Consider the following 26,563-nt stretch of genomic DNA (forward strand, 5'->3'; position numbering starts at 1 on the left):
TGTACCATTGCCTGTGCATCTTGACAGAAGTCAAAGTTGCCATTCATGTCAACGTGACCTTAATAACAGATGTTTTATCCTCCGACAACATGCAGGATTATGCCAAGTTACATGAGCTATTGTTTCTCTGGCGGACCTTGCCATGCCTGATCCTGTAAAATGACGAGTTCCTTTCTTAGAAGCAAATATTGTTTGTTCAATTCCAGATCCAAAATCGCTTTTTCCCTAATGTTTATATTTCATTTGATTTATAAACTGTACTACCTGAGCACCCTCAACGCTAGTGATATGAGTTGCAAATTGGGCCAGCGCACTACTGCTTGACGCAGTCAACAGTGCAGACAACAGGACAGCAGATGATAGTGCTTGTGTCCAGTTGTTCACTTCTTTTCTTGACATTTGTGGTGCTCACACAATCAACTGATGCACTTCAGGGAAACATGCCTATGATTAGCCGCGTCATTGCTTGGAAAGGTCGGTCTGGTGCTTCCGCATGTGCGCAACAAGGTTGTCCTTGCGGGAAAACTTGCTCGGGCAGACGTGGCAGGGGAAGCTCTCGACCCTGCTGTGCAACGTCATGACGTGGCGCACCAGGTGCTGCTCGCGCGAGAATTTCTTTGCACACAGGAAGCAGCGAAAGGAACCCGTGCTGGTGTGCCTCTGTAGGTGGCACAGCAGGCGGTCATGGTGCAAAAACTTGGACGGGCAGTACTGGCACTGGTAAACCGCCACCGGATCAACGATACGGAACTCGTGGACCGCTTGTCGGTGCTCCACAAACGCAGCTTCGTCGTAACTCGTGAAGCCACAATCGCTGCACGTCAAGACGTCGGCCCCGTCACCTTCCAAGGACCCGCCACTGTCTACGGCTTGGCTTTCGGCAGCACTTGTGGTGGCCCACGCTTCGAAGCTGTTGCTGTGGGACTCTGCTTTGTTGAGGCATGCGGGGAGAGAGGAAAGGAACACTGTGAATGCGTTGTGCTAGGAAAGAGTGATACAACATAAAGAAAGACCACTGTGGAGGTTGATTAAAGAGCCAAGTATGTAATGACCCCAGGATTCTCCTCACAGTGGGTGGCGAGGAAATGTAGTCCAATGTTCCGGTTTACCAACAATCCCTTTCAGGGGGAAACTCGGCAATTAAAATCGTCAATTTGGTCAACAATACTGACTCCCTTTTTTCTTTTTGGCATTTCCCAGGTGTCCCTTTATCACATGGGAAACTATTAAAAAGAAATCTGAAATATAATCTGAGAAAATCGCTCTTTTCTAGTGTGCTCCTGATGAAAATCATGTAGAAAATAGGGATTCGGAATGTGCCGTCTCACCACAGATTGTGTGGCATTCGCTCGACACAATGCCGCCATTTTACCCTCGTAGTAAAGAGGAGAGTTCGGAGCTTCAGATAGCTGCAGCACCGAAGTTTGCCATGCAAAACTAAAAGAAAATGAAAGAAGCAAAAAGTGGGAAAGCTGGCATCGCGGTTAGATAATGCTGCTGCATTTGCATGGAAAGTGCTTCTATTGCTTTAAAGTTCGGTTAACAGAGCAAGGACACCAGAAGGGACAGAAGAGAGAACTCTGGTGTCCTCGTGCTGTGAATTGAACTTTAAAGCATGTTTAAAAACAAGCCCAATCTTACATGCTTCTTAATTCCGCTCCTATTGGTTGACTTGAATTTCTATCGCCAGCGTGCATTTCACGCACATTTTCACAGCGACGAGCTGTACATTTCTTTATCCCTGCGAAATTTGGCAATCACGGTAGCCGAGTTGGTGGCTCTTGTTTCTTTCGTTATGTGTCCAGAGTCGCTGGCTCGTGTTTCTTTCATTATGCGTCCAAAATGCAATATTCTTGACCATTCAGAAACATCGCGAAAATACAAAGAAAAAGGATTATGTGCCTGAGTACCCCCACCCCCTCATTCCAGTCAGACAGGCACTTCTCAAAAATTTTCTTGGAAGAACCCAGACTTACCCACATTAAAACAATAGCAACATATTGTATTAGATAATTGCACTTTTTGTACAAGAATAACATTCAAATGGGACAAAGCACACACCAGAGAACAAACTAACAACTGGATAACCAGTTGTTGTTTCGTGCTCTGTTCCATTGTGGATATAATGACTTATCAGATATAATGAAGTACATTTAATTTTCATACAGGCAATGCTCTCAAACAACAAACAAAATTCTAATAAAAACAGCTGGCACACAAGTCACAAATGAACATCAATAAGGCAGAAAATAATTTTTTTTTTTCATGCAATCTGGTAGCTCTTCACAGGCAAAGCTTCATATTGCACCAAAATGTAGCAACCAGCTCTGCAAAGAAAAGTAGGAGAATTAATACCACACACAAACACAAAGCCAATGGAACCCATGTCCATGTTCACAAACATGGCATACATGTGATATGTGCAACTATATCCATTTGTGAACATTACAGTCTCCATAAACACAAGAAATGTTCACTGTTAGAGGGCAATCAGCCATTAATTTGCACTAATTTACTACTTGCCATGACAGCATTATATCATGGACGATCGTTTAGTGTGCAAAATTCCAAGGCAACTCTACATTCATAGAATGCAATATATTAATTTCCACGGCTGTGCTACACCGAGGACTATCGCATTCCATGGAATCCATGCCAAAGACTATTGTGCAATGTGTTAGTTGCCATTGCAGCACTACACCAAGAACAATCATGCAGTGCTTTAGATGGCATCGAAGCGACACCAAGAATGATAACTTAACGTGTTGCTTCCCCCAGCAGCACTAAAGCAAGAATGATCACGCAGTGTGTCAGTTGCTATAGCAGCAACTACGCCCTATGCACAAGCACATGGATGCATCGTTTCCATCCCACCACTAGACCAAGGACTATCATGCAGCCCACTCGCTGCCACTACACCAAGGATACTCGCACAATGTTAGCTGCCCATGGCAGCATTGTACCCCAAAGAAAACCACATTTTGTGTCAGTTGCCACGGCAGCAACTACTTTATGCATAAGCACATGGATGTGTCATTTCCATCAGATCACTACACCAAGGACTATCATGCAGTCCATTAGTTGCCACTACACCAAGCATACTCATGCAATGTTATTTTCTATGGCAGCATAACCCCAAAGATAACTACACTCTGTTTTAGTTGCCATAGCTGCACTAGACGAAACATCATCGAGAAATGAGTTGCCATGGAAGCGTTAAACCAAGGATGATCATGCTGTGTGTTAGTTGCTGTGGCAGTATTGCAATATGCAAAAGCATGCAATGTATATATTTCCTTGGTGATCACCAAAGATGATCATGCTTTGGCTTGCCATAGAAGCATCACACCGACAACCACAGAATGTGTTCACATGGCAACATTACAACATGAACAATTGCTTATACAGATAGGCAAACGATGCGGCAGACATTACCATGTGTCAGAAAGAAACGGCATGTCGGAGGAACATGCATTTGGCTTATTTGAAGGTAAATACAGTATAGACCACTTATAACGTAACCGTTTATAGTGCAGAACTGGTTACAATGCGGCCTTTTATGACTCCCCATTTACCCTCCCATAAAACTCCATGTATAAGCATACCGCTTACAGTGCAGGTGCGTGAGACGAAATACCGTTTATAATGCGGCTTCTACGGGAAAATCTCACTGACAAGGGCGGTAGCGAGCACGCTTTACAACGAGGTGCGCCCACCGATCGGAGAGGAGATCAACGAGGGCGATGCAGAGGAGGAGCACGAGACGTGGAGCATGAGTCCAAGGGCGATAAAATTGTCACCGCGCGCCGTATGTGCGAGTGAAAGCGCGCGGGGGACGCGCGCCATCACGGAGAGCGAACGCACAGCAGAGAGCAAACGCGACTTCCATCGCGCGAAAGGCCGTGGGGGTATGGGAGGGAGGGAGGGGGGGGCAACGCTGTGCTACGGAACCAAATGCGTATCTTGCAACCGGGTGCAAGGGGAACTGGCAACGCAATCTCCCACGCGAAAGGAGCAAAGCGAAAAGGCAGCACGGGAGGGATCGAGGGGCGGGGGGGCGGCTTCTACTCTGCCAACAAATGCGTTCGCGCCTGTGGCTGCTGTCGATGTTGTCGCGTGCACCGTATCTTGAAAGCGATCTCCACAAGGCTCCGACCTTTGTATGCGCTGTGCTTACGCCGCTCAGTTTACATTGAAGCTATAGACCGCACGAACCATCGCTCGCTGCGGTGGCCGCACTTCCGCATGCCCGCGTTTTGACAGTGGTTGACTGTGGTCGAGTCTATTCATGTTTGCTTGTGCGCGTTGACACCACGCGTGTTAATTCAGTTAGTGAGTGAATGTGTCAAGTTTATGCAGTCGATAAAACTACTATCCCTACTCCGTACAGCTCTGTACTAATTTGCTATCGCAATGAATGCTTCGCCTTTCAGGCAAAACTGCGACATTAAAGAAAAAGTTATTACTTCGTCTGCTTCATGCGAAGATCGTGGGTACTTGGACATTAACCTTTCAACGTTCATAAATTTAAACGGATGCAAAACTCCCACTCACACGCTTCGATTCTCGGATACGTGCGGCTGCTTGGTCTACATGTTTTGCATACGTGCAGGGCAGATAGTGCAGATATTCACGACTCCAGCGACTTACGTTATAAGCGGTCTACACTGTACAAACACAATGACCTTGTTGAAACAAGGGCAATGACATATTTGGTTTACTTTAATAAGATAGATAGTGAGGCAAAATAAAATGTGTCTTGGCACCGTATACTTAGACGTATACTTCATGTTTGTTCCATTGCTTGTCCTGCAAAAGTGCGAAAGAAGTTGGCAGGGGCATGTGAACACATAACAACAAATGAAAGGTTTCAATCATCCGAAGGCTTATAGATGAGATGGGGAAGACACCATAGTGGAGGGCCCTTGGTAAGTTTTAATTGCTCAGGGTCGCTTAAAGTGTACAGTCCCCACTATTCTTAATGCAACGACACTTTAAGCACTTTTCTTGCTTCTTGTGCAGAGGGTGCTTAGCACTTGCTCTGCATGTTGCTAGCTTAATGTGCCTTCCTTCCAAAGTGTTCAATGTGCGCTCCTTACAGAATGTATTTATCATACTTAAACGCATAATGACTACACTGGCATAACGTTCTCACCCACCCACATCTTCTGTCATTAAAAATGATTTTTTTCACCCTCTCTCACAATTTTTGCGCCCCAAACTACACTGCTTTGTTTGCACAGAGGAAAGAAAGAATACAAGAGGAAGCATGACGTCAGGCAGTCAGCCTATGCAAGGCAAGCTTCTCCGACGTCATTCTCTTCCTGCTTTCACTTGAAGAATGTGAGCACTTTAGCACTTTATGGAAATGAAGCACTTTAGGGGCCCAGGCTGTCGGCATCGGCGTCTGTCGCATGGTCACGCTCAAAAACAAGTGCTCAAAACAGGGTCAAAACAAGTGCAGAATTGATCAAAACTGGTTCAAAATAAACTAATATGATTCAGAATAATTCAAAAGACAGGAATATTCAAGCATTAAGTGCATTAATTAATAGAAATTTGTTAAAATCACTTCTATCATCATCAGCAATGGCTTTGGCTCCATGTGCGTGGCGGTTTCCCATCAGTTGTACCTTAGCACAGGTGTGAAAATGGATGATGGATTGCTAAACACAAGATAAACACAGGATAAAACAAGATAAACACAAGGAAAACACAAGGGAAACACTGGCGAATGACTGCTCTGCACTTCCCCAGCTTTCCCGTTGAGTGGAACTGCATTACCACCGTGTTTACCATTGCATTAGTGCCGAGTTTCTTTTTTCTTACTAAAATTACTAGGACAAATTCAATTCTCAATACCCTGAATTTTTTCTTTAAAATTATACCCTGCGTAATGACTGCACCCCACACTCTACATCAGTGAGTGAGTGAATACGGTATTGAAATTAAGCCACTATAGGCATATTTTTGTTGCTTGGGTTAAGTGTGACAGCGGCTGTACGGAGATCTCAGTGCAAGCGTGTTTCCATGTTCTGCAGCCATCAAAATTTGAGCATTACTGCCAGTGAACAAACCTGTGGCACTGGCTGGCTCCTGTACGTACGGAAGGCTGTAATACAAAGCTTTTGCTTGTGGTTAGTGAATTCAGCAATATTGCAAGCAATTTGATTGAAGTTTAATGTAAACCATATTTGCTTAGAAAACACAGTATGTAATGGGCTTGTACAAGTTAAAAATTAAATTATGGGGTTTTACGTGCCAAAACCACGATCTGATTATGAGGCACGCCGTAGTGGGGGACTCTGGAAATTTGGACCACCTGGGGTTCTTTAACGTGCACCTAAATCTAAGTACACGGGTGTTTTCGCATTTCGCCCCCATCGAAATGCGAAAACACCCGTGTACTTAGATTTAAATTTAGTACAAGTTCTTGCCGGCACACCATAGCATGAAAAGATACGCACAAGTGGTTCTCAAATACAACAACTTTGAAACATGCAATATTTTGGATTTATGTACTCCATTAATGCAGTTGGCTTGGGTTAATTCAACTCTGACGGGACTGACGATACTGATCAAATTATCTGATGAAGGCCAATTGTAGTATCGAAATAATGATAGTTCAGGCCCATAGAACTGCATCGGCACAAGCCAGGACCTTCGGTCGGGATTGAATTAATTGAAAAATCGAACTAATCGAAAAAACAAATTAACTGTAGTCGAATTAACGGAAGTCTACTGTACTCCTACTTGTATCCCTACACTGTAGATGAACAACCCACAGAACGTCCTGTCTTCATCATATTGCAGCACGCTCTTCTCGCCTAATTGTTGTCTTTGTTCATAAACACACCATGCCCCACTGCTCCATAAATATTGTCACTTTCATTTCTAAAGCACCTAAATGGGAGTGTTACATATGGGATGGAAATACACAAATACATAATGTGCAGCTAACTAAATTTTCTAATAAACAAGTATACATAAATCAAGAATACGGTGTTTCAAAGTTCCTACAGCATGTCCTTTCTGTTTTTCTCCCATTTACGAATAATGCTCCTCCATCTGTACTGCTCTGTTTTCCTAACCGAACTACGTCACATAAAACAAATCTTGCCCAGGGCCTCATTGTAAACATTTACTTTGACCGTGCTACTCTTTGGAAGAGTATGTCAACCAGCCAGACATGTACCTAAACACAGATATTGAAGGAAAGCCCTAAACCAAGCTAGAACAGCAGATGAATAAAAGTACAGAAAACTTGGGGCCAGATTTGGCGGAAGAGTCTCACAGTAGTGAAAGAAATGAAAACAAATATTCACTTTGAAGTTCGTCATTCATCATCAGTGGGAAGCTAATTCATCATCGGTGGCAGGAAATGTGTCCAGAAAAACCACAGGTGAAACAAATCAGCCCGTTATCCGGCATCCGCCACAAGTCTTGGCAGAAGAAAAACAGGGCCAAATGTCTAGCAACAAGAAGCAGGGCTGTACTCATGGGTGGTGGCAAGGAATGGAGTGGCAGCACAGGTTAAGCATAGGGAAGAGACTGTGGCATTGGCCGAGCAGTGACAACAGTGTAAGAAAGTGGCAATGTAACGGGAGGTTCTTGGTGAACAGGTGGAATGGCCTCCGAAACCTGGGTTTGGATCACGTGCTGAAGGTTTGGAGGCAAACACTACGCTCGCATAAGAGGTAGTAAAGAAAACAGCCAGACGACCTCTTCCAGAACAACATCCTCGATCTTGGCAAGCAGCGACTGTTAATCGCCAAGGCTGGCCGCAACCTGCAAGCCTGATATAGAGTCGGGCAATGTGTATGCTCGACATACGATGCGTTGCTGGCAGAGCTCGTAAACACTCTCACAAAATCAACACATGGACCAATCCTTCATTGTGGGTATATGTCATAGGATGAAAATCCTAATCATTAACACGCAGTGATCATCTCACAGAGACAGTTGACATGGTCACACTATATACTGCTCACTTCTTGGCCAATCTCCCCCTGTGGGCATGTGCTGCTGCAGCGCCTGCTTCTTGGGTATGTGTCCTGGTACTGAAATCATCCTCATCAACATGCGAACACATTTCCTGGCCAACCGCCCATTGCAAGTATGCACTATAGTATGGAAATCATCATCATCATAATCAACATGCAGGCACCCTTCTTGGCCATTACACCTTTGAGGGTATGTACCATAGTATGGTAAGCAGTATCATCAACATGCAGCAATTATCTCATAGAAGCTGGCTGATGACACGATATGTACTGCCCGCTTCTTTGCCAATTCCCCGGGGAGTTGAGGGTATGTGCCCACAGTATGAAAGTCATTATCATAATCAACATGTGACGACCATCTGAAAGAACTAGTTCGTTTTGGCACAAGAAAAGCATACATGCATTCGTGGCTTAATGGTTATAGTGCTAAGAGGTTTAATAGCAACGGATGCAGGCGAACGGGTAGCAGTCACAAGCGTTCGGCCAAGGACAGCAACCACGAGCTCATGCCGGTGGCGATGCTGCTGAGGCACAGGTCACTCTTCTTCATTACAATCGCCCTCCGCCGAAAAAGGCGCCATCCTGGCGGCTTAAGGTGAAGACACTACTAGTGGGTCGTAGTACGGCTTAATGCGACAGACGTGGACAAGTTCGCGGCCGCGATTGCGCAGGTCTGTCGGTGGCTTGAGGGGCTCCACGAGGTAATTGACGGATGACGTTTGCTCCAGAACGCGGTAGGGTCCGAGGTATTTCGCGACAAGTTTTGCAGAGTGGCCGGGTGTGGTAGCGGGTACCCGAAGCCAGACCAGAGAGCCAGGGGAAAATGTAGGTGCAGAACGGTCGGCTGGTTGACGGGATTGCTGCTGCCACTGGTCCTCGGTGGAAAAAGAGCGGGCAAGCTGGCGGCATTCCTCAGCATGTCGAGCAGCTTCAGACAGCGGAGTACTTTCGGACGCATCAGGTTTATATGAAAGAATTGTATCGAACGTATTAGATGGTTCTCGGCCATATAGGAGAAAGTACGGGGAAAATCCAGTAGTTGCTTGGGCCGCAGTATTGTACGCATACGTGACGAAAGGGAGAACTTGGTCCCAATTTGAATGATCAGAGGCGACGTACATTGATAGCATATCACCAAGAGTACGGTTGAAGCGTTCTGTCATGCCGTTAGTTTGCGGATGGTACGCTGTACTTGTGCGGTGAATGATTCGGCATTCGTCGAGTAGTGCCTTCAAAGCATCGGCAAGAAAGGCTCGGCCTCTATCGCTCAGAAGTTCGCGAGGGGCACCGTGGCGCAGAACGAAATGGTGTAACAGAAACGATGCAACGTCGCGGGCGGTGGCAGTCGGCAGAGCGGCGGTTTCAGCATAACGGGTCAAGTGATCCACGGCAACAATAATCCAGCGGTTCCCTGCTGGAGTGGATGGTAGCGGTCCGTATATGTCAATACCAACACGATCAAAGGGACGACTAGGGCAGGGAAGGGGTTGTGACGGGTAGACTTGTCCGGGAGGTAATTTTCGGCGTTGGCACTGAGTACAGGAGCGAACGAACTTTCGCACGTAGTTATACATGCCGCGCCAATAAAATCGGAGGCGTAGTCGAGCGTAAGTCTTGAAGAGGCCGGCATGCGCGCACTGTGGGTCGGCGTGGAAAGCGTCGCAGATAAGGTCACGGAGATGTCGGGGTATCACAAGAAGCCACTTGCGTCCGTCAGAAAGGTAATTACGACGATAAAGAAGGCCATCGCGAATGCAGAAGTGGGTAGCCTGGCGGCGAAGAGCGCGAGATGGTGAAGAGGTGGATGGATCAGAAAGGATGGTGATGAGAGCACTGATCCAGGGATCCTTGCGCTGCTCCGACGGCATGTTGTGCAGTGCATGTGATGCAAGTGCGGGCTCAAGGGCGGATAGGCAAGCGTTGTCAGCTGCGACCGGTGAGCGAGAAAGGGCGTCAGCGTCCGTGTGTTTGCGGCCAGAACGGTAAAGAACGCGGATGTCGTACTCCTGTAGCTTAAGGGCCCAGCGAGCAAGTCGGCCAGAGGGGTCCTTGAGGGTGGACAGCCAACAAAGGGCGTGGTGGTCAGTGATGACGTCGAAAGTGTGACCATACAAATAAGGGCGGAATTTCCCAAGGGCCCAAATAATGGCTAAACACTCTTTCTCTGTAACCGAGTAATTAGCCTCGGCTTTTGTCAGAGTTCGGCTCGCGTAAGCGACGACATATTCATCGAACCCCGCCTTCCGTTGCGCGAGTACGGCACCGAGTCCTACGCCGCTGGCATCGGTGTGGACCTCGGTGGGGGCGGCAGGGTCGAAGTGGCGGAGGATAGGTGGCGAGGTTAGCAGGCGGCGTAATTTCGTGAAGGCGTCATCGCAGGCGGGCGACCAAGCTGAAAGTTCGTTGTCGCCGCTTAGAAGGTCTGTCAGGGGTGCAATTATGGGTGCGAAATTTCGAATGAAACGTCGGAAATACGAGCATAAACAAACGAAACTTCGAAGCTCCTTTAACTTCTTCGGTTTTGGAAAGTCAGCGACGGCGCGGAGCTTGGCTGGGTCCGGAAGAATGCCGTCTCGCGAGACAACATGGCCAAGAATGGTGAGCTTTCGGGCACCAAAACGACATTTTTTTAAGTTGAGTTGAAGTCCCGCGTCAGTGAGACATTTCAGAACGTGCTCCAGACGGCTGAGATGTGCATGGAAATCAGCGGAAAAGACAACGACGTCGTCCAGGTAGCAGAGACATGTGTTCCATTTGAGGCCGCGCAAAATATTGTCCATCATCCTCTCAAAAGTAGCTTGAGCGTTACACAGGCCGGAAACCATCACGGTAAATTCATATAATCCGTCAGGCGTCACAAATGCTGTTTTATGCTGATCAGATGGTGCCATAGGGACTTGCCAGTATCCGGAACGTAAATCCAGCGAAGAAAAGAACTCCGCTCCCTGCAAACAGTCGAGGGCGTCGTCGATGCGCGGTAACGGGTAAACGTCCTTGCGCGTTATCTTGTTCAGGCGTCGGTAGTCGACGCAGAACCGAATAGAGCCATCCTTTTTCTTAACAAGAACGACCGGTGACGCCCAGGGACTGTTCGAAGGCTGTACAACCCCGCGCTTGAGCATGTCATCAACCTGGTCATCAATTACACGGCGCTCCGAGGCGGATACCCGATAAGGGCGTTGCCGCAGAGGTGCATGACTGCCGGTATCTATCTGGTGAAAAACGGTTGATGTGCGACCCAAACCGGAAGCAGGGCTGTCAAAAGAGGCGCGGAACTTCTGAAGCAGAGCGAGCAGCTGGCTTCTTTGTGAAGATGACGTTTCATCGTCGATGGAGCGGTTGAAAGCGTCGCGCAGGGACTGATCAACCGCAGGGTCACAAGAAAGTGCGCTAAGGTCTGTAGGAGTAGAAGCCGCAGGAGCGTCAAAGATGCAAAAGGTGTCGACCGGCTGAACAAGGCCTAGGCATTCGCCATGAAATAAAGGTAAAGGGCACGCCGTGGGATTGTCGACGAGCATCTTCGTGGCGCCACTGCGAAGAGTAAGGAGAGCAAAGGGCAGCGGAGAGCATTTGCGGCGAAGGAACACTTTAGAGGGCGTAAAGAGAACAGTGCCCTCAGAAATAGCGGCGCACGACACAGGGACAAGCAGGGAAGAGCACGGAGGAACGGCATTGTCTTCGGACACAAACAGTTTATCACTAGAAGGGTGGTCGTTGATTGTCTCAAAATCGTGAAGCGCAGAAAGTTCAAGTTCGGCGTGGCAACAGTCAATAACGGCGTTATTATTTGCAAGGAAGTCCCAGCCTAATATAATGTCATGGGAACACGAGGGCAGGACGACGAATTCGACGGTATACAGAACTCCTTGAATGAAGACTCGAGCAGTACATGCAGCGAGAGGCGTAATGTTTTCAGCGGTCGCGGTTGAAAGGGAGAGGTCGGATAAAGGCGTCAGAACTTTTTTTAGTATGCGACAGAGTTTGGCGGAAATTACAGATACTGCGGCTCCTGTATCGACAAGTGCCAGGACGGCGACTCCTTCGACATACACTTCAATTACGTTGGCTGGAGAGGGACGAGGACTTGAGCATTTCGACGTAGACGCAGTTCGTGCCTCGGGAACTGCGGCCTTCAGTTTTCCTGCTCGGTGGGTCCGGCACGGCGACGCATCGGAGAAAGCGAGCGACGACGTGGAGATGGTGAGCGGCGGGTAGGCGCGGGTGAGCGATCAGGACAAAATGAAGAGGTAGGAAGGCTGGAAGGCGACGATGAAAATTGAGCGGGGAACGGTGGCGCTCGCCAGATGTTCGGGAAAGGAAGCATGCGACGACGGCAATGGCGCGCCACATGACCAGCACCACCACAAGCAAAACATATTGGACGGTCATCGAAGGTGCGCCATTGTTGGGGGTAAGCTCCGACTCGTGGCTGAGAAGTCGGAAAATGCTGTCGATCCGGTAACGGCATAGGATGCGGCGAAAAGGTCGGTGGTCGATGCATAGCGGGCGGCGAGAGCGTTTGTGGGCGAGGTCGGGCAACTGCTTCTGCGTACGTGAGAGGTGCAGTGACTGGCGTCGGATCACGTGCTGGAGGAGATAGGGGGATCTCGCAGACGCAAGGCGCCGGCACAAACCAGGGTGGGCGGCGCCGGTGGAGGGGTTGGAGGAGTGCCGCTTGCGTCCTCGGGCATGATGGGGGGTAGAGTGCGACTCCGCAGTTCCAGGGTGGTCGAAACCCAGCACCTCCACCACTTGCTAAGAGGTTTAATAGCAACGGATGCAGGCGAACGGGTAGCAGTCACAAGCGTTCGGCCAAGGACAGCAACCACGAGCTGATGCCGGTGGCGATGCTGCTGAGGCACAGGTTACTCTTCTTCATTACAATATATATATATATATATATATATATATATATATATATATATATATATTTCTCTCATATCATCTAAATATTATCCCACAAGTAGAGACGGTCAAGTATCTTGGCGTGATATATGATGGTTCGCTTTCTTGGAAGGCACACATTGACTATATTGCAACAAAAGCTGTTCGTGCGGTTGGCTTGCTGCGTAGGCTGAGCAATAGTCGATCAGGAATGCGAAGAGCAACGCTTTTAACAATATACCGCATGTTTGTTCCACCGGTATTGGAATTTGGTTGTTTACTGTACTCTGGAGCTCCTGCATATAAACTTCGCCCCCTTGTCCTTCTGGAGAGGCAGGCCTTGCGACAATGTTTAGGGCTACCTAAATTTGTAGCAAATGAAGTTTTACATCTGGAAGGTGGGATGCCATCTCTTATTACGAGGTTTCGATTATTAGCTGTACAGTCATATTTAAGACTATATGAATCCCCTATAAGGCATTCACAAACAGTTTTTATCTGCCAGCCGGACTTGTTTTTCGGCTTGTACTGGCCACGATTCCACACACCACAAATTATTTTTATTCAAACTCTCCTAGATCAATTAAACATCCAAATTCGTGAGGTGAGTCCGGTTGTTCAGTATGATGATATTTTCCCTAAAAATGCAAAGGCATTATCTTACCGCATGCTAAGCTCAATATTAAATGATTACTTTTTGCACGTTGCGATCGAGAAAGTTATTGCCACGGACGCTTCCCAAAATGAAGGAAAGTGCGGAATTTGAATAGTTTCTCCTATTCTTGATTGGTCGTTCTCTCTCCGCCTACCAGACTTCGTACCTATCTTTCTAGCGAAATTTTTAGCTGTTCTTCTAGCCCTCCGTAAACTCAATACATCTACACGTTCCACAGTGGTCGTGACGGATTCTTTATCTCTGTGCTCCTCCTTTACAGCTTTAGATAATTCCCAGGTTTTGCGAGCTTTCAGATCGTTTGTGCCCCCTTACTTAGCTTTGATTAGATTGGTGTGGGTACCAGGCCATAAGGGCCTATTTCGAAACGAAACGGCAGATTCGTTGGCGAAAGCGTCCCTGAATGGCCCGGCAATTCAAATCCCACTGCTTTCAGCTTTCATCATAGAGGCTAGATTTCAGAGAAAATGACGCTGCGTGAATTTGACGCCCCTTCTTTAACAAACTCCTCAGATTTTCAGCACTTGTCGCGTTATTGGAATAGCAAACTCTGTCAAACGCGATCATTTGAAGTCCCAATCACTAGACCACGCTGCAGAATTCCATTTTTTTATTTTTTTCCTACACAAAGCTGGTGTGGCTTCCTCACCGAACTGTCCCTATTGTGGGCAACATGAAAAATTACATCATTTTCTCATTGTCTGTCAAAGATATTCTGAATTGCGAAAAAGAACCTTAGCAACACCATTAAGCCTTCTTAGATTAGAATTAAACGTTCAAAATTTACTATCATTGAGGGCCTCTACCATTGGGAACAGTGACAGGAAGGTTGTCGATGCCATCCAGGATTACATTCCAGGGTGAGAAAGATTTAGATGATAAAATCAGGGCTTAGGGTTCCGAAATATATTTACAAATATGATGACTAGCTAATTATTTCTTTTTTTGTCTTCATTTACTCCTTTATTCTATTCAAGTCATGTGATATATCCTACCTATTCATTCTCATATGCGCATATATTTCCAAATTTACGTTTGAATTATTTTTTAAATCTCCTTTCTCATTGTTATATTGAACTACCCGGTTCTTGGCCAATCCCCCAGAGTGTGTATGTGCCACTAACACCAAGGCTCTACATCTACAGCGTCGGCCTCTTTTGTGCTTCTCACCTTTACAATATATGTATATAGGTGAAACAAACGCGTGTCTGGCAACTGTATCAGTATTTCAACAAATATACGTTGAAAAATAAAAGTTTATTTCAACGTGTCGGCTGGGGCCCCCACCTTTATCACGAATTAGTTTTTTCACCTAAGGGTGAAATGACCTTGTGTTTATAAGCGTAGATTAGCTAATATACGCTCGTATAAATATATTGTGAGCGCTATTTGTGCATATCGTAGTCCTCATTGGTACATACGGCTCATCATATTTTGGCTCGCATGGGGCTTTGACTCTGTCTCGGGCGGCTGCTCGGAAATAAAGGCATCGCATAAGTATACGTCTCACAAGTGGTAGAGTGTGCTTCGATTCCCGCGTCCTCTTACTACCTCGATTCTCCTGGAGCTCCGTTCCGGTCATTGGTTGCTCTCGCCAAACACGATGATGGCAGAAAACCACCAGTCGACCATTGCTACTACCACCTCTGCTCAGCCAGCTGGGCCTACCTGGACCGTGAACACCAAACAGCGAGACCCTCCCGTATATCCAGGCCTCCGCGGTGACGACGTGGAAGATTGGCTCGAGCACCACAACAGAGCAAGTGAGTATACCATTGGGACGACACGCACAAACTACGGTATGTCGCTTTTTACCTCAATGAAGTTGCGCAGACGTGGTTCTTTAATCACGAAAGTGACTTTTCGGACTGGCCATCATTCACCCAGCAATTTCGCCAGATATTCGGCATGTCCTCCGGACCCTCCGAAGTCGCGAAACAGGAGCTGTCAACGCGCATACAAGAACCGGACGAGTCCTATACATCCTACATTGAGGACGTCATCGCCCTCTGCTGCCGCGCACAGGGTGACATCGCGGAAGCTGACTGCGTACGCCACATACTGAAGGGCATCGACACAGTCCACTTCAGTGCTCTCGTCATTCAGAGCCCGAACAACGTTCGTGATATTGTTACGGGAAGAAAATTTATGTATTTACCATATATGCAGCTACAAGGTTTTGGCTCAGTGGCCATAGTAACACCATCTACTGATCTCCGAGACACTTCAACCCTCCTCTTCACCTCCCAACGTCATTTTGTCGACAGCGGCACAAACTCGCACGTTAGAATAACCCCCGGCGGAAGAAGCATCGTCTCGATGCTTCTTAGGGTGTCGAATCAGTGTGCGAGCTATAGGGCTTTAGTCGCGAAACGTGCACGATATGAGTTCCTGGTGGACTTCGAAGTCGCAGGTGATATCTCATACGTGAGGTTGGTGACTTGGCGAATAACTTGGTATGACCCCTCCGTATAGCGGCAGCAGTTTTTCGAAAGGCCGACGCGACGGGAAGGTAACCAAAGCAGGACAAAGGACCCAGGACTGAAATGAGCTTCCCGACGACGACTGTCGTAACGGTGCTTTTGGATAGTCTGAGAGGCCAGATGACGGTGACGGGCAATGCGACGTGCTGTGCCCGCACGAATGGTGTCGTGAGCATAGAACGTGGTAGTGTTGGCATCAGAAGGGAGCAGTGAGTCAAAAGGCAGGAGGGGGTCACGGCCATATATTAGATAGAACGGGTAATAACCAGTAATATCGTGACACGACGAATTGTATGCAAACGTCACGAAGGTTAAGGTGCAGTCCCAATCCCGGTGATCATCAGACACGTACATGGAGAGCATGTCCGTGAGTGTACGGTTGAGACGCTCGGTAAGTCCGTTTATCTGTGGGTGGTAAGCCGTCGTGAACTTGAGGCACGTTGAGCAAGAGCGAAGAAGGTCTTCGTCAACCTTAGAAAAAAAGCAGCCTCTATCAGTGAGTAGCTCATATGGGGCACCATCATGTAGGATTATTTCATGAAGGAGAAAATCCGCCACATAAGTTGCGCAGCTAGTATAGGGAGGGTCCGATTTATGGCATAACGCGTGGTATAGTCCGTCGCAACGGCCACCCACTTGTTGCCCGAGTATGAGGTTGCAAATGGGCCAAGGAGGTTCAGGCCGACGCGAAAACATGCCTCACTGGGGATATCTATATGCTTAAGGTACCCAGCGGGAGACAATGGTGGCTTCGTGCGGTGTTGGCAAAATTCGTAGGCAGCGACGTAGCTTCGAAAAGAGCTATATATCCCACGCCACAAAAATCATCTGCGCACACGGTCGTACGTACGGAAGACACCCAAATGACCAGCAGTGGGCACATCGTCTAACTGTGAAAGGACTGTCGTGTGCAGATGCTGGTCAACGACGAGAAGCAGTTCAGCACCATGTGGATTCATATTGCGCCAGTATAAGGTCCCGTCCTGTAGAACAAACATACGGAGAGAAACGTCCTGTTGCTCCGAGGTAAGGCGTTCGATGATGGATTGCGAATAATTGTCACGACGCTGCTCGTCGGCGATGCGTGAGAAGTCGGAGATCGACAAAACGCAGATAGCTGTATCGGTTTCGGTGCCATTGTTTGGGTCGACAGGGTAGCGGGAGAACAGTCGGCGTCCTTATGTAGCAGCCCATATTTGTAGGACACGGAAAATGTGTACTCTTGCAGGCGTAAAGCCCAGCTCCCAAGACGGCCTGTCGGGTCTCTGATTGAGGATAGCCAACATAAGGCATGATGATCTGTTACGACGGCGAAATGTCGACCAAACAGGTAAGGGCGGAACTTATCAATGGACCGAATAATGAGGGCGAAGTATTCAAGTTCTTTTATTTAGTAGTTTCGCTCTGGTGCGCAAAGAAGACGGCTAGCATACGCGATCACGCGATTGGTGTCCCGCTGTTGTTGGGGCAAGATTGAGCCATTGCCATAGCCGCTTGCGTCAGTGCGAACTTCTGTGTAGGCATTTGGATCAAAATGACCCAACACGGGTGGATTGATAAGGCGACTGATGAGCGTTGAAAATGTTTCAGCGTGGTCGGGTCCCCAACGGAAACTGGTGTCGTTTTTAAGAGGTCTGTGAGAGGACGAGCGATTTCGGCAAAGTTCTGGATAAATTGTCGAAAATAGGAACACAGCCCTAGGAAACTGCGGACATCGGTAGAAGAACGGGGAAGTGGAAACTAACCAACGGCATTAGCTTTGTGAGGATCAAGCTGGACGCCAGCAGTGTCAACCAAGGGACCAAGTAACATTTTGGTGGAAGTGCCGGGTGTTATCGCCCCAAGCCGGCCCTGGGTCTTCGCAGCGGGCGCCACATCAGTTCCGCTGTTATGGCTACTGACGCTGCCTCCGCCACTCAGACACTAGCGGAAGTAGTTGAGGAAGATTCCCGGGAGGCGTAGCTGGGTTAACCCAGCTACGTCACCCGGGAATCTTCATCGGCACTGGCAAGGTCAATGTGGAAGACTGGCTGACGTCGTATGAGCGCATCTGTAAGCACAACAAGTGGGTTGCCACACTTTTGCTGGCCAACGTGATCTTTTACTTGGGAGGAACCGCGAATGTATGGTTCCAGACGCAAGAAGTCGGCATTACAAGCTGGGACTCCTGCAATGAAAAGCTATGCGATCTTTTCGGAAAACCTGTGGAACGTAAAATGGAGGCCAAGCAAGAGCTAGCCTCTCGTATCCAGCACCTCCACCAAAGTTTTACGGGGAGAACGTATATGTATTTACAATATATACAGTTACAAGGTTGTAGTTCAGTGGCCAGGGTAACACCACCTACCGATCTCCGAGGCACCTGAACCTCCTCTTCACGTCCCAACGTCATTTTGTCCACAGCGGCACAAACTCGTACGTGACCATATTATCACAGCATGCCAATGTCTTGACACGCTCCAGTACATTCACGTGCCACGCGCCTCTTGCGACACTCGTCTCAAGGGCCTTGCTGAGTTGCGAGCGCTGATACTTGCTCGCATCAATCAGGCAGGAACTTCACGGACATCTTTGTGCACCTTGCGAGGCTTGCAACTGTTCACCCGCTCCTTCTGGCTTGCGTGACACCAACAAGGACGAACTGGGGTCGAAGACAAACACCGAAATTGACAAGCCTACTGGACCATTTTGTCCGCCCTCCCGGCCTACCTCGACCGTTCAGTCTCTACCTGCAGAAGCTTACCGCGACCACCTAGATTCGCTGGCAGCGAATAGTCCTACACATAAGTACGAGCGTACTACTCTCCGTGGCGGTCGTGGCGCCCTGTTTCCTTCTACTGCGGTATTCGCGGCCTCATTTCCCGCTACTGACGTCGGCTTCAGCAAGATGAAAGGCGGGGCTACGCTACCTTTGAGTGAGACACGGCACGTAAGTTTCATTCCTACGTTCCCGGGCGTCAGCCAGATGAAAGGCGAGGCTACGCCACCTTCGAGCGAGACAGGGCACCTGAGTTAAATTGCTACATTCACAACCCGTAAGTATGTTTATCCAATGCCTCGTATCGACGACGCTTTGGATACCTTACTAGGTGCCAAGTATTTTTCGAGCCTCAACTTGCGCTCCGGATATTGGCAGATTCCGATACATCAGCTGGATAAAGAAAAGACTGCGTTTGCTACACCTGGTGACGTTTTCGAGTTTAGCGTGATGCTTGGACGGTGCAATGCACCAGCTACGTTTGAACGTATGATACAGTAGTCCGTGGCTTAAAATGGAAGACCTGCCTTTGTTACTTGGACGACATGGTGATCTTTTCGTCGAGTTTCTGCCAGCACCTACAACGCCTACACCTAGTTCTCACGTGTCTAGCAAAAGCTAGTCTCCAAATGAATACTAAAAAGTGTCGCTTTGCAAGCCGAAGCTTGTAAGTATTGGGCCACATCGTCAGTAAGCATGGCATCCAACCTGATCGCGACAAAATCGCTGCAGTACAGCAATTTCCGCCACCAACCACACTCAAACAACTCCGCAGCTTTGTAGGACTAGCGTCCTACTTCCGCTGCTTTATCCGTGACTTCACCACCATCGCCGCTCCTCTACACAAACGTCTGACTTCGAGCGCGTCGTTCGCGTGGTCGGACGACTCTGAAGCAACCTTCCAGACCGTCAAACAATGTCTCATGTCATCCGTGCTTCATTGTCAAGTTTCAAGCCCCCTTAATTAAGGCGCGGATGTAGTCCGACGTAGGATAGTCGGACACACGCTACGTCATGTTGGCGAGAACAACAGCGTCTATTGACCCTTTTCGTGGCGATCCCGTGGGCGCTGCCATGTTTGATGACGTGTTAACGGGTTCATTGCTTGCCTCAACTGCCTCCGTGCTTACAAGGGATGTGTATAACGCCGTTGCGGCTTAGCAGACCTCTGTTTCGGCAGATATCGTAGACGGTGACTGGGTGTACGACATCAAGTTTTGGCCACAGCTTCAGAGAACATGCAAAAAGCGGGGTGCAAAAGCAAGAAAACGTTCATAGAATTGAAAAATGATCTGGCAAGTAAACTGCAATATGCCAAGGATCGTCATTTGAATTCTTCACTTCCTGACTTTCTTAGAATAAAGGCGTCCAAATTTTGGCGTTATCTCGAACAGTCAAAGGAATCTGTTCGAAAAATTACAATGAATTATCCGCTTATAGTAATTGAAGCTGATAAATCAATATATATATATATAACTTTATTGAAGAGCAAGGGAGCAGAGCCGGGTTTTATCCCGACCACCCTGCGGGCTGCTCCAACGTTGAGACAGGCAGGAACTACCTGCCCGCGGCATCATAGGCCCCTTGGATTGCCCGATGCTAACCGTGACGATCCGTGCTTTTGATGGTGGAATAAAAGCCTTGTCTTGAGATGATTTTTACCTTGAGTTCCTTGGGTATGTGGAAGCAGTCCCACATCATGCGTTCATATGTACACACACGCCCACACTCCAGGAAATCAGGAGATATATTCATATATACCGAAACGCTAGCTGGACAGGGATGAACCCCTGTCGGTAGCAGTCTGAGCGTAATTTCTTGTTCTCTGGTGAGATGCGAATGGGGTGGAGGAAAGACCCTATGACCCAAGCGATAATGCGAAGTGACAATGCAGCCGATACAGCTCTTGCATTTAGTATATACTTTCATAGTGTTATTGCCCCTAATGACAGCTATTACACACTCAAGGAAATTTCCATGTCAGCCATACCAGAGATAGCAAGTGAGGGCGTGCTGTCTGTGTTTCGTAAATTGAAAGACAAAAAGAGCGGGTACAGTTGGTATCCCTAATGCGTTCTTAAAACGTTTTGCTCCAGAGATATCAGAATACTTGGCTAATATTTTAAAACCTTTTTATACACTAGTGAAGTTCCTGAAGATTGGAAGACAGCGCGCGTTACGCCGATTCTTAAGAAAGAGCATAACCTTAACATAACAAATTACAGGCCAATGTACATTACTTCTGCTTGCTTAAAACTTATGGAAGATGTCACAGCTAGTTATATAAGGTATTTCTTGTCTAACATTAAAATTTTATCTCCATTTCAACACGGCTTCTCCAAGGGACGATCTAGTATAAAGCAGCGATTTACCCCAGTACATGATTTTTTATGATATTTGATCACTCAGGGAAAACATGCATTTTTATATATACACCATGTATAAAAACTAATGATACGCGAAGAAAGCAGACAGAGAGCTTCACATCGTTCCAGCTTCTTCTTCTTCGCAGTGCCCGCCTGCGCGCGTTTATTCCTCTTTTTCTACATACTGCCACCCCCCAGTAGCGTTGTCCACTTCAAGCTTGTACAATTTCTGCACTGGCCTTCTTATAAACTTGCCATCTTCAGCTTTCACACGGCAGGCTCGGATTATTCCATCTTGACCAGGTAAGACGTCCACGACTCGACCCAGTGGCCAAAGACCTCTAGACATGTTAGGCTTCTCGATGAGTACTACATCATCCACTTGTAGACTGCTACTAGGATGCGATGGGCAGAGGTGAAGTGCCCGCAGCTGGAGGAGGTACTCTTTCTTCCATCGGATCCACAGGTGGTCCACGAGCTTCTGGCGGTATCGCAACTTGCTGAGGTCACGTCGCGTATCCTGAGCACTTCGAGCTTCGTCGTCACTGTTGGTTCGTTCTGGAGAGGCAAGAAATGAGCTCCCGACCAAAATATGAGCAGGACATAGTGGAGAAGGCTCTCTAGGGTCCCTATACGTATAGGTTAGGGGTCTTGAATTGATAACCGCTTCTACCTCCAGAAGTACGGTCTCAGTTTCTTTGCTGTTGAGTTTGCTCTTTTCCAGCACTTCGCATAAAAATGGCTTGACCGACCGAACAAGTCTCTCCCACCAGCCGCCCACCAAGGCGCACCTGGCATAATAAATTTCCATTCTATGTGATGCGTCAGGAGAAAAGATGCAAATGGAGAGCTCTTCATGCTGTTCGAAATGTCCGATAGGTCTCGCGATGCTCTCTTAAATGCGAGAGCATTATCGGAGTACAGTGTTGCTGGCACTCCTCTACGAGCCAAAAACCTATGGAACGCTAGCAAAATGGAGCATGTAGAGATTCCACTCATCAATTCAAGGTGACAGCTCTCGTGGTCGCACACGTGAACTCCAGAATATAAGTCTTGTAACTAACTTCATCAGTCTCATGTTGCTTTATATATAGTGGGCCTGCAAAGTCTAATCCCACAACTTCAAAAGGCCGTGATGTGAGAAGCGTTTTTTTTCAGTCATTGGTGCATATTGCACCTTTACAGGCTTGACGTTGTATTTTTTGCAGAGAAAGCAAGTATTGATGATCCGTTTAACCTCTTGTCGAGCACGTATAACCCAGTAACGCCGTCGAATATGCACTATAGTGCTTGCCACTCCGCCATGTAAAGCTCTACAGTGAGCCTCAGTAATAACTAAGGCCGTGAAGGGATGCCTTTGCGGTAGAATAACTGGGTGCTTTTTGTCATACGTAGCGTTCATTCTTTCAAGTCGGCCACCAAGTCGAAGCTGCCCGCTGTGATCAAGGCAAGGGTGGAGATCGCGCAGTACGGAGTGTTTATTGACAGTGTCTCTAAGCCGTAGGTGTTCAATATCATTCGTGAATACTTCGAGCTGGACACGGCAGATCCAGAACATTTCAGCCTTGTTTAGCTCCTCTGTCGAAATAGTTACACCGGGCGACGTTTGAACACGACGACATCGGTCCACAAATCGAAATACCCAGGCGGTGACGCGAAGAAGCTTCCGTAGGTTGCCAAACTTCCTTAAGTCAATCAGGGTGTCCACTATTCTCGGTGTTTCAAGTAGTACATGTTGCGTGTCACACTCTGGCTTTTCGTTTATCTGTGTGCTCACGTCTGATTCTGCAGGCCAGGTTGATCATGGCTGAGATAACCATTCAGGTCCACTCCACCAGCTGCGACATGTAGATAGCGTGCCTCATAATCAGAACTGGTTTTGGCACGTAAAACTCCAGTAAGAAGAAGATAGCATCTTTACCGATACGCCCCTAGTGAGTAAATGTGATGGGTTGTCTTCTCCTGGGCAGTAGCGCCATAGCAGTGGGTCAGCAACTTCGGCGATTTCCTTCACTCAATGCTTTACAAGCTTACCCAACTTCTCGTAGTCACCCCGGATGCAGCTCAGTGTGCTCGTTTAGTCTGCACACATGACGCAGTGAAAATGCGTCGAATCGCACGATGAGCGCCGTACTTGTAGAAGCTCTTGGTTGAGGTTGAACCCTTTATTGAGGCAGTCGTTGAGGGATGGGAAGCCTAGAGCGTGTGACGATTCGTCAAACACAACCCCAAGATTGTTGGTCAGCGATTCCTCTCGTATATCTTCCCGATGTGGCATATAAAAGATGGCCCGATCAATGGGAACATCCTTAAGTACCACTTCAGCGTGCCCTAGCTCCAGGTATTGCCAAGTGACTGTGTCGTATCGCTCCAAAAATCCTTTCTTCGTTGATGTCCTCTTAACCAGTTTTTTATACGTGTGAGCGCGGTATCATGGTTGCTTGCAAGTAGCTTTTTCTGATCTTCTTTCCAAGGTAGCGCTGTTTCGTTGTCTTTAATCGTGTCCACTCGCAGAACGCCGACCATACCGTTAGCGTCGCAGTCAAGAAAGGCTTTTTGGCGACTCAGCCCTTGCAGTGTCCAACCGAGTGCCGTGTTGATTGTGACCAATCCTTGAACTTCTTTGCTCTTGACAACTTCTCCCGTCAAGATTTTCCAAATATGGTCAGCTTCAATTAACAAGTTGAGGCCGTTCTCAGTCTCCGCTTCAAGACAATTCTTGTCGTCAGCAAGAAAGTTGCCTTCACGTCACAGCTTCTGAATGAAGTTGTTATCAGCTGTCGGCGCAGCAATGTCGTGACAGATAATGGTAACTATAATTGCTTGAACAATATGGATGTTGGAACAATGTTAACTACACAGTGGTACTTCAACAACTTTGCGTATTTCAGCAGAACCTGCGAATGCATTGCCGAACGTGCTGAATGCTATTCGGGTTTCTCCCATTATCTGCAGTTGCGGTTTTACAGCGAGATCTTCTGTGATGAATGATCTCTGACTGCCTACCTCCAGAATCCCTCTGATTTATCTGGACCTGTTATTTTTAACGACAAAAGCGCGAAAAGTCTTCAGGTACACTTGTTGTCCGTCTTTGCGCAAGCATTTGCGGAATCTCTATCGCAAATAATTACTGATTGCGACGAGACTATACCTGCTGTGCTACCCGAAGCCACCGCCGTTCGCGAAGTTTAAGCTGTAGTGTCTTTCTTTCTGTAGTTAGGGTCACACATAATCGAGGCGTGTCTTTCGTTACAAGCTGAGCACGTGAGTTTTACATGGCAGAACCGTGCCTGGTGACCTCGTGATGTACATCGATAACAGCGGTTATCCTCAGCTAGCTTCTCTTTTTTGGAAACAAGCGATACGTTGGCGTCGCAGGCGCGTGTACCGTGCTTATTTGATCGACAGAGGAAACACTAGTTCCATCTGTATAAAGCGCTGTGCAGTATGGAAGCGGTGCTGCAGCCTCGAGTTCTCGCAGCACGGTCATCGACAGATCGTTGTGACGATGTGTTGCACTGCTCTCGGCTTTCAACCTCAACACCTGTGAACATGAGCAGCTCGTTAACTCTGCTTCCGATGTTACAGCTGCTAGTGCTGACTCCGAGACGTTCGTATCAGACCCATGTTCTCGTAAAGTCTGACTCCGCTTTCCTTGCGTATATGTAAGAAAGATCTCGTATGACAATGCCTTCTGGAAAATATCAATCAGCATTGCAGAGAAACTGACAGTGGGTACGTTTAGTGCAGTCAGACAGCGGATATTTAGTTCCGTGGCATCATACAGCTACCTGAGGCCGCGTACGTCGCTTCCGGACTTTACACGAGGTAGATGGCGAAGCGCTGTGAGGTGATGCTGCACTATCCTTTTACGATCGCCAAAACGTTCTTTGAAAAGTGCTACGGCATCCATGTAGCAAGCTTCAGAAGTCGGTAAACCGACAATGGCGGCTGCCTGCTTCCCCGACAAGATAACGCCGTAAATAGAAAAACTTCGTCCTTGTCGATATAGCGTTGTTGAGATGAACAGTCTGCTCGAACTGCTCCCAGAAAGCTGCCCATTTGTGAATGTCGCCTTTAAATGTTGGCATATCAAGATTCAGTAGCCTTGGGCCAATTCTGGGCATAGCGTCAGGAAATGTCGGGCTTGGATTCTGAGAAGCAGTCTTCGCTGTACTATCCACACGTCCCAAAACGTCGATCTTGCAGCGAATCTCGGCAAGCATGCTGATAGCTTGATCGTTATATTCTGCAGCAGTTACGTATTTTCTTTCGAGCTCGTCGTCGGCAATGTGCTCTTCGAGTGCATCATTAAGTTTCGAGAACTCGTTGTTGCTAGCAGACAGACGGTCAAACATACCTGAAAGCTTGGGCTTGTCCACGGTTGGTTCTGTAAGCAGCAACTGAGCTTCCTGCAGAATCTTCATATTCTGTGCTCGTCGAGCCGACCGCTTGGTCTTGAGGCGATCCATCCGACTAGCTCTTGATAGAGGTCTGGTCTCCACGCCGATCATGAACGATGCGTTATCCAGTCAGTCCTCGCCGCCCGCAGCGCGAAGCGGCAGAGTAGAAGGTCCTTGGAGACGTGCGATGAAGGTAACGAGTTCGCACGGAGGTTTTCGCCACCAAAATGTAGAAAAATTAACGATACGCGAAGAACCCAGACAGAGAGCTTCTCATAGTGCCAACTTCTTCTTCTTCGCAGTGCCCGCCTGCGCGCGTTTATTCCTCTTTTTCGACACACCCGTCGCGGTGGCTTAGTGGCTCAGACGTTGCGCTGCTGCGCACGAGGTCGTGGGATCAAATCCCTGCCGCGGCAGCCGTATTTTGATGCAACTGACATGTAAAAACGCCCGTGTGCTTGCGTTGTAATGCGCGTAAAATAACTCCAGGTGGTCAAAAATAATCAGGAGCCCACCACTACTGCGTGCCTCACAATCAGAACTGGTTTTGGCACATAAAACCACAGAAAGAACATTTTTATATACTTTAGCAAAGCCTTCTACAAGGTGTCGCGTGGGAAACTGCTGCCTAAACAGGAAGTAACAGCTTTCCCTGCTATTTAGCGAAATCGGTGGAAACGTATTTGCAAAGTAGAAAACGATTGGTTGTGGTGGATGATCATGAATCTGATATGCTTCCGGGTTCTTCTGGTGTGCCACAAGGCGTTGTAATGGAACGTTTGCTATTTTTAGTTTATGTATATTATGGAATTAGTGTCTGACCTGTAGTTTACAAAACGTTTTGCATATGACTGTACCATATATAAAAACACGTTTTGTGAGATTGATCACGTTGTTTTACAGGACCATTTGTTGAAGGTAGAGCAGCGGTTTCGCGCAGGAGTCATGGAAGTTAATGCCAAAAAGTAGACTTACTAAGGATCACACCTAAAC

The 26,563-nt window shown here is 47.7% G+C and overlaps 1 protein-coding gene across 1 annotated transcript; it reads right to left on the reverse strand.

Annotated features, from left to right (window-relative positions):
• Nucleotides 1-459: 459 nt before the first annotated feature.
• On the reverse strand, nt 460-25,639 carry LOC119459073 (hypermethylated in cancer 1 protein). Its single transcript, XM_037720909.1, has 3 exons — nt 25,528-25,639; nt 21,423-21,725; nt 460-926 (listed from the first exon to the last, which is right to left on the reverse strand). Exons 1-3 carry the CDS (start codon nt 25,637-25,639, stop codon nt 460-462), a joined length of 882 nt encoding a protein of 293 aa, XP_037576837.1.
• Nucleotides 25,640-26,563: the final 924 nt, after the last annotated feature.

Source organism: Dermacentor silvarum, chromosome 7 (genome assembly GCF_013339745.2).
Source record: "Dermacentor silvarum isolate Dsil-2018 chromosome 7, BIME_Dsil_1.4, whole genome shotgun sequence".
Classification (NCBI taxonomy): domain Eukaryota; kingdom Metazoa; phylum Arthropoda; class Arachnida; order Ixodida; family Ixodidae; genus Dermacentor; species Dermacentor silvarum.